Source organism: Petromyzon marinus, chromosome 26, assembly GCF_048934315.1.
Source record: "Petromyzon marinus isolate PM22_M1 ecotype Great Lakes invasive population chromosome 26, UKy_Petmar_22M1.pri1.0, whole genome shotgun sequence".
Taxonomy (NCBI): Eukaryota; Metazoa; Chordata; class Hyperoartia; order Petromyzontiformes; family Petromyzontidae; genus Petromyzon; species Petromyzon marinus.
In genome coordinates this window covers 4,471,454-4,479,222 of record NC_133692.1, presented here as the reverse complement: position 1 = coordinate 4,479,222, position 7,769 = coordinate 4,471,454, and the positions used below count along the sequence as shown (strand labels likewise).

At 59.1% G+C, this 7,769-nt stretch overlaps 1 protein-coding gene across 1 annotated transcript; it reads right to left on the bottom strand.

Annotated features, from left to right (window-relative positions):
• Positions 1-422: 422 nt before the first annotated feature.
• Positions 423-7,463, bottom strand: LOC116946071 (uncharacterized). The gene is made up of 8 exons (XM_076069886.1): positions 6,919-7,463; positions 5,455-5,588; positions 4,979-5,096; positions 4,379-4,449; positions 3,257-3,332; positions 2,876-2,938; positions 1,588-1,657; positions 423-655 (listed from the first exon to the last, which is right to left on the bottom strand). Exons 1-8 carry the CDS (start codon positions 7,063-7,065, stop codon positions 570-572), a joined length of 765 nt encoding a protein of 254 aa, XP_075926001.1. The 5' UTR covers positions 7,066-7,463; the 3' UTR covers positions 423-569.
• Between the last annotated feature and the right edge of the window lie 306 nt (positions 7,464-7,769).

Sequence of the window (7,769 nt, the reverse complement as noted above, 5' to 3'; positions counted from 1 at the left end):
TACTCTCAACGCGCGCGTCGACTCTAAATGTGGAGGGGGAAAACCCCCGGAGGACTCGGGAGATAAATCCGTACGACCACGGGAGAGAGAGAGAAGCAGACTCCAAATGTACACGCGTCAGCGGGTCGGGATTGAACCCGCGACCTCGTGCACAACAGGCGAGGTAGTTAACATCTCGCCGCCGTGGCGCTCTGACGCGTTGGCAGTTGAGCCGGGCAGTTGACCAGGGCAGTTGACCGGGGCAGTTGAGCGGGGCAGTTGACCAGGGCAGTTGTGCGGGGCAGTTGAGCGGGGCAGTTGACCGGGGCAGTTGTGCGGGGCAGTTGAGCGGGGCAGTTGAGCAGGGCATGTGGTGATGACGCGTGCCAGTGGTACAATTGTGTGAACACATTCACAGAGCAACGCGAGCGGGGCAGGCAAACTCAATGTTACCGACGGACACTTTTAATGATATCACCGTTAGCGCGCGTGTCGTGACCAGCAATGTCACGCCCGACTTCTGGTAATATCGGGGGGTTGGGGGTCATGACAGTGGAACGTGACCCCCCTGGTGACCCCCGCCGCCAAGCTCAGAGGCATCGCTTGAGCTCGCAGAAGATGTGCGTCATCTCACTCTCCAGGTCGACGTTCACGCACTCAGCCTGGGAGAGTTTGTCTGCGGGAGAGGAGGGGGGCGGGGGGAGGGCGGGGGGAGGGCGGGGGGGGTCAAGAGGTCAGACGCAGAAGACGTCACTCTTAAGTGGCCGGGACTGCAGCTGTGCGAGTGGTGGAATCTGTGTGTGGTGAGGTGTAAATGTGTGCGTGTGTGCGCGCGTGTGCGGGAGTGACATTGTTTTTGCCCACGTGGTTCAGTGGTACTTAGGCTAAGTGCACTTAGCCTGGCACGAGCGCCGTGGTGACGTCGCCGTCACTTGGTGGCGAATGGCGGTCGTTGTGTTGTTGCGGTTGTGTGTGAGTGCGTGAGTGAGAGAGTAGAAGCGTGCGCGTGTGTGTTGATGTCTTTGTGGGCGTGTAGCAATAGGTGCTCGCTAACAACCCTTGCCCCAACAGTCTGTGAAGGCTGATCGGGGGACCTTTGTAACTTTGCGTTGTGGGGAGCGGCAGTGCAACGGTGAGCGCGCCGTGCTACGAACCCAGCGACCCAAATTCGAATCCCGCTCACGGCCACCACCAGTGACGGTTATCTACAACGGTCCTGGGCCTTCCCTAGGTCGACTCAGCCACAAATAAGGACCTGGTGCGGTGTGCAAACATCGCCACTGGGGAGACAAAGGCGGTCACGCTGGGGCTGGCCACCCACCCCCTCGCGTGCCGTGCCGGCCTTCATAGGTGCTCGCCAACAGCACTTGCCCCGACAGTCTGTTAAGGCTACACGGGGGGATATCTGTCTTCCGTGTGTACTCTAAAGGTGCACACGCGGATCGTACATCTGAATATTGCAAGCGACTAAACGAGCGGGTGCTCTTGTGGGTACTCCGGTGGGTATCCATTGGCGCCCCGAGTACGCGAGCGAGCGAGCGAGCGAGTATTCTGGTGGGCACGCACGCGAGTGTGTCACCCCAGCGGGTACGCGAGGCGTGTGCTCACCCTCCAGCTGGTGCACCACCTTCTCCAGCTTGCGCGTGTGCTTCTCCGCGCACTCCGCACGCACCTCCATCTGCGGGGGGGGGAGAGGGAGGCGACACGTAGCACACGTGTCACACGTAGCACACGTGTCACACGTAGCACACGTGTCACACGTAGCACACGTGTCACACGTAGCACACGTGTCACACGTAGCACACGTGTCACACGTAGCACACGTGTCACACGCAGCACACGTGTCACACGTAGCACACGTGTCACACGTAGCACACGTGTCACACGCAGCACACGTGTCACACGTAGCACACGTGTCACACGCAGCACACGTGTCACACGCAGCACACGTGTCACACGCAGCACACGTGTCACACGCAGCACACGTGTCACACGTAGCACACGTGTCACACGCAGCACACGTGTCACACGTAGCACACGTGTCACACGCAGCACACGTGTCACACGCAGCACACGTGTCACACGCAGCACACGTGTCACACGCAGCACACGTGTCACACGCAGCACACGTGTCACACGCAGCACACGTGTCACACGCAGCACACGTGTCGCCACGGTGGCGAGTTGTGAACGACCTCGCCTGGTCTACAGGAGGTCGTGGGTTCGATACCGACCCTGAACGCCTGCTGGAATATTTGGAGCTCTGCGTGCGCTCGCCGTGCTCGGAGGACTTGCACGCGGTGAATTTCCACACGATGATAAAGCCACTTCGCTGAGCTATCATTTGTGGCCAGGTCGCTTCTTAATAAAAGAAACTTCGTGGCTCATTAGGCCTGACGTGCTACAATAAGAAAGAGTTCACATTAGGTTAGTTAAGCAAACATAAAGGTCATCGGAGGTCGGGTTCGGCGCGCGTCAATTTGGGTCAGCGAGTGACCACGGCGACGGCGGCGTACCCACGGGTACACGTGTGTACACACGGGTACACGTGTGGGTACGTGTGGGTACACGTGAGTACACGTGTGGGTAAACGTGTACCCAGTAAACGTGTACCCAGTACACGTGTACCCCTGAGTACATGTGTACGCGTGTACCCGTGAGTACATGTGTACCCATGAGTACACGTGTACCCGTGAGTACATGTGTACGCGTGAGTACACATGTACCCGTGAGTACACGTATACACGTGTACACGGGAGTACACGTGTACCCGTGAGTACACATGTACGCGTGTGCCCATGTACGCGTGTACACATATACGCGCGAGCACGCGTGTACCCGTGTTCGCGCGTATTGGCGAGGACACGGGCACTCGCTCACGAGCGCGCGCACTCACGTCGTGCAGCCTCTCCATCTGGCTCGCCATCTCCTTCTCGTACATCTTCTCCGAGTGCAGCAGCTGACGCGGGGGGTGGGGGCAGAGAATACACGAGGTGCGTGAGTAACACGTGTGTGCACGCAGGAGTGCACGTGTCAGAGTACGCGTGTGAGAGCACACGCCTCAGAGTACACGCGTTAGAGTACACGGATGGGAGTACACACGTGGGAGTACACACGTGGGAGTACACACGTGGGAGTACACGGGTGGGAGTACACGCGTGGGGGTACACGGGTGGGAGTACACGCGTGGGGGTACATGTGTACTCGAGTGCGAGTGGGAGACGTGTCCCCGTGTGGGAGCACACGTCTACTCCCACGCGCGAGTACACGCGAGTACCATCTCCTCGTTGCGGAACATGAGCAGCAGCTCCTCCTTCAACTTCTTCAGCTTCTTCTCCAGCTGCACCACGCCCCTGCAGACACACGTACACACACGCGCGTGTACACGGTGCTGTGGGCGCGTGTACACGGTGCTGTGGGTGCGTGTACACGTCCCCCTTGTTCCCATGATTCTCTGCGTCTCTCTCGGTCTCTCCGGCTGGAGCACGCATACCACACACATGTCGGTGATGTGCACGTCTTCTTCGAACGCTGGGGAGCCGGAAAAGCCCTCTGTACTAGCGTGGACGGCACCCCTCATGTTCACCTTCTGAAGCGCTCGCTCGTCAACGTGGCGTGCGCGATGACCACCACCACCACCACCACCACGTGACTTTTCTTTCATGTTGTGCGCGGTGCTTTTTAGCGCCACAGCGCGTGGATTTGTAACGTTTATTTTTATTTGTTTGCTGGTGACTGTGTCTTTCAAATCGAAATCGCCTCCAGTGCTTTTGCTGCTGGCGGAAATGAAAGTTGTTTAAAAGTCAAGTCTCGGTCTCTCTCTCTCTCTCGACGTCTCTTTGCCTTCAACGCGCCTCTGCGTCTGTCTCTCCAAGCCCGTGCCGTGCGATCTCTCTCCACGTGCGATCTCTCTCCACGTGCGATCTCTCCCCACGTGCGATCTCTCTCCACGTGCGATCTCTCCCCACGTGCTTGTCTCTCAGCCTGCCCGATGTGTCCGCACTGTTGACAATGTCGCTCTCCGTCTCGTCCTGGGGCGGTCGTCAAATTGACGCACCCCCTCCCCTCCACCCCCACACCCCCACACCCCCCTCCCCTACACACCCCCCTCCCCTCCACCCCCCCTCCCCTCCACCCCCTTCCACCCCCACACCCCCCTCCCCTCCACCCCCCTCCCCTCCACCCCCCCCCCCTCCACCCCCACACACCCCTCCACCCTCACACACCCCTCCCCACCACCCCCTTCCCTCCACCCCCTCCCCTCCACCCCCACCCCTTCACCCTCCCCACCCCTGCACCGCCCCGCAACCCCCGAGCCGCAGGGAATGTCCGGCTCTGAGCCGACTGCAAGGGAGGGGATGCAGGAGCAGAATACGCAGCGTGCTCGCGGGAGACTCACTGCTCAGAGCAGCATGCGCGCTCCTCCGACTTGATGAGGTCGCCTTCCAGAATCCGCAGCACTCTGTTGGCCTACAGCGAAGACAAAGACCCCCCCCACCCCACCCCACCGCGTGTTACAGCCTCGACAGATCTCTGGGGCAGGTGCTGCGAGCGAAGCACCCTTTGACGTACGCGCGATCTTGACCCACCGCGCCAGGCACACTCGTATTGAGGCTGAGTTGACCTAGGGGAGGGCCGGTGCAGATCATCGTCGCCGGTGTAGAACACCGCAAAGCGGCTACCGCTGCCCAAAAAACAAAAGCGGGTTGAGGCCGTGTATTGCTCGACGAAACGTCGGACATCGTGCCGAACAACACACAGCGGTGACAACCAGAGAACGCGCGGGAGGGACGTGTGTGATGTGTGGGGTGTGTGCAGTGCGTGGCGTGTGTGTGACCGTGTGGTGTGTGTGTGGGTGTGTGTGGCGTGTGGTGTGTGTGTGTGACCGTTTGGTGTGTGTGTGTGTGGTGTGTGTAGTGTGCGGTGTTTGTGTGTGTATCTGCGGCTCTAAGTCCGAAACTACGCGGGTGATCGTTGTCTTTGTGCGGCCGTCTCGCACCTCCTTGAATTGGCACTCGGTCTCCGTGAGCATCTCCCGAGCGCGCTTCAGCTGCATGCACTGCTCCTCGATGGTCTGCTCCCCGCAGAGCACGCGGTCTTCCAGGTCACACATTGCCCTTGGTTAGGAGGGGGGAGACATTAGACAAAGATTCCCCCTATAGCCTTTAACGGACCTTTGGGGCAAGTGCCGGTAGCGAGCAGCACCTGTGAAGGCCTGGCACGGCACACCGCGCGAGGGGCTATGTCTGCGCCTCTGTGTGTTTCTGTGTCTTTGCATGTCGCTCTGCGTGTCTCTGTCTGTGTGCCTCCTTGTGCTTACGTCTCTGTGCACGTCGATGTTTCTGTATCTCTGTGTGTCTGCATCTCTGCGTGTCCCTCTCCGCGTGGCTACGTCTCCACATCTGTCCACCTGTGTCTCTGCGTGTGTCCGCGCGTGTTCTCTCTGCCGCGCGCGCGCCTTCAGCTCGCACTTACTTCTTGTACTCGCAGGCCACGTGCTCGGCGTCGTTTAGCTGATCCAGCACCAGATGCAGGTCCTGCTCGGCACGGCTCAGCTCTGCCCGTGTCACGTGCACCTGCTTGCCCATGCACGCCACGCGGCTCTCCGCCTGCGTCACGGACACGCGCAAACGGAGTGCGTCGCGGACACGCGCGTGCAACAAGAATGCATGCAAAGGACACATCTGTGTGCTGAACTTCAACTCGCACCGCACGTAGCCGACCGTGCTAAATAGTACACATGCGTCATGAACACGCGCATGCGAGGTGCGTACATGCAAACGACGTGCGTCAGGAATGCAACGTGCGTACGTACGGACGACGGAGGTCACGAATGTGACATGCGTACATTCAAGCAACATGCATCACGTATGCGGCATGCATACGTACACACACGCACATTCAACCAACGTGCGTCACGCAAACAAGATGCATGCACTTATGTTCGTAGTGTTGTTTGTTGAACTTCTTTCGCACCGTACGTATCCATCCGTGCTAAACATCGTACGTACACATCATGCTTAACGTATCGGCATTAATACATTCATGGGGGTGGAGAGAACCCGGGTCAAGGTTATGCCCCCCCCCCCCGATATTCCCCCTCCCTAAACCACGCCCCTCCTCCAACAATACCCCTCCCTCCCCCACGCCCCAAATATCCCCCCTCCCTCAATCACGCCCCTCCCCCACCAATACCCCCCTCTCTCCCTCCCCGACGCGCCCCCGCCCCCACCCAATATCCCAACTCCACCATCTCCCCTCCCCCACACCATATTAACGAATCCGCTCGAGTAAATTTCGATCTGAGAATCATCAAATTTTTTTTCGGTTTGCAATCTCCCTTGCCCACCGCAACCGTCTCGTTTGTGTTTTTGTTTCTCGGCATTTCCCCCGAGTTGATTTTGTCCTTGCCTCGGCTCTTTGTGCGATTTCCTCCTCATCATCCTCCTTCGTCCGTCCGTCCGTCGAGGCTAAATAAACGCCGCGTGATTTCCGAGACCACGATGTCACACCCGACTCGTCGAGCCGCCTCGCCCAGCCTTTGCCGGTGGTTTAACGCAAGCCCCCGCGTGCGCGGCGGCTCCTAACGAAGCCTCTGCGCGGCCTTTGAAAGGGTTCCCAGATGGGCGCTCGGGGAACGCAACGTCGAGCGCGTTCGAGTTAGGCTCAGCGCGGTTTAAGTAGCGTGGTCAAGGACGAGGAGGTCAGGGCCTTCGGTGAGGCGCGCAAGTTTGATACCTATTAAAAGTCGCTGTGTGGGTTCGAGTCGGGGGTTAAAGTGTGACCGTTGGTCGCAGCGCGGAATTGAGGCGCTCTTGTGTAAGCATCAAGAGTTGCCATTTATGTTCGAGTCAGGGGGCCTGGATCGGCGTGACGGAGGTCAATTTGTAGGCAGTTGTTGTCAACGTTGAGGACGATGGTTGTTAGGGGCTCTCTCACCTCCTCGCGGGCCTGCTTCTCCGAGTAGAGGTCGCTATTGAGGCAGGCTGCCCGCTCCTCGGCACTCTTCGCCTGGCATTGCAACGTCTTAATCTTCGAGCGGACGCACTCGAGGGAGTGAATGTCGTCCATGGCGCTGGTGTTCATCGAGAGGGCCTTGCGGTTGAGAACTCGGCTAAGGGAGTGCCTCACCGCCGATTGGATTCTTGCCGTTCGAACCGACCCAGAGTCCACCCCTGCCAGACTCCTGCCCCGTAGCGGTCTCTAATCAAGAAAGTTCGTCGACCAGTAAAAGCATAAATCGGAAATTAAACTAAATAATAATGCACGGATTATAATTGTTTTTTCCTCGATCGTGACTTAAAGAGAATACACGTCCTCGACAAGCAAACCTCCACGCCCCAAATAGTCGTTTGAGAATGTTATTTATTTCTAGATAAATGTATGGGGTTTATTTTATTTATGTCTTTAGTTTTTGAAGGCGCAGAGAAAACAAACCGACGCTGCGGCCGCCGCGGCTGTAACGGATTTGTTTTTTTTGGCGCGCGCCGATCGCGTAGTCATTGAGTACGTGCGCACGTGGGCCAGTCGCGTGAGCCAGTCGCGTGAGCACGTGGGCCAGTCGCGCGCGCACGTGGGCCAGTCGCGTGAGCCAGTCGTGTGCGCACGTGGGCCAGTCGCGTGAGCACGTGGGCCAGTCGCGCGCGCACGTGGGCCAGTCGCGCGCGCACGTGGGCCAGTCGCGTGAGCACGTGGGCCAGTCGCGCGCGCACGTGGGCCAGTCGCGCGCGCACGTGGGCCAGTCGCGTGAGCACGTGGGCCAGTCGCGCGCGCACGTGGACCAGTCGCCG

Bases quoted from the DNA above. Each gene is read 5' to 3' on its own strand.
- LOC116946071 (XM_076069886.1), bottom strand. From the start codon at position 7,065: ATGAACACCAGCGCCATGGACGACATTCACTCCCTCGAGTGCGTCCGC. The intron at 5,589-6,918 runs GTGAGAGAGCCC...TCCGTGACGCAG, and splicing joins AGAAGCAGGCCCGCGAGGAG to GCGGAGAGCCGCGTGGCGTG. The intron at 656-1,587 runs GTGAGCACACGC...CCTCTCCCGCAG, and splicing joins GGTGGTGCACCAGCTGGAGG to ACAAACTCTCCCAGGCTGAG.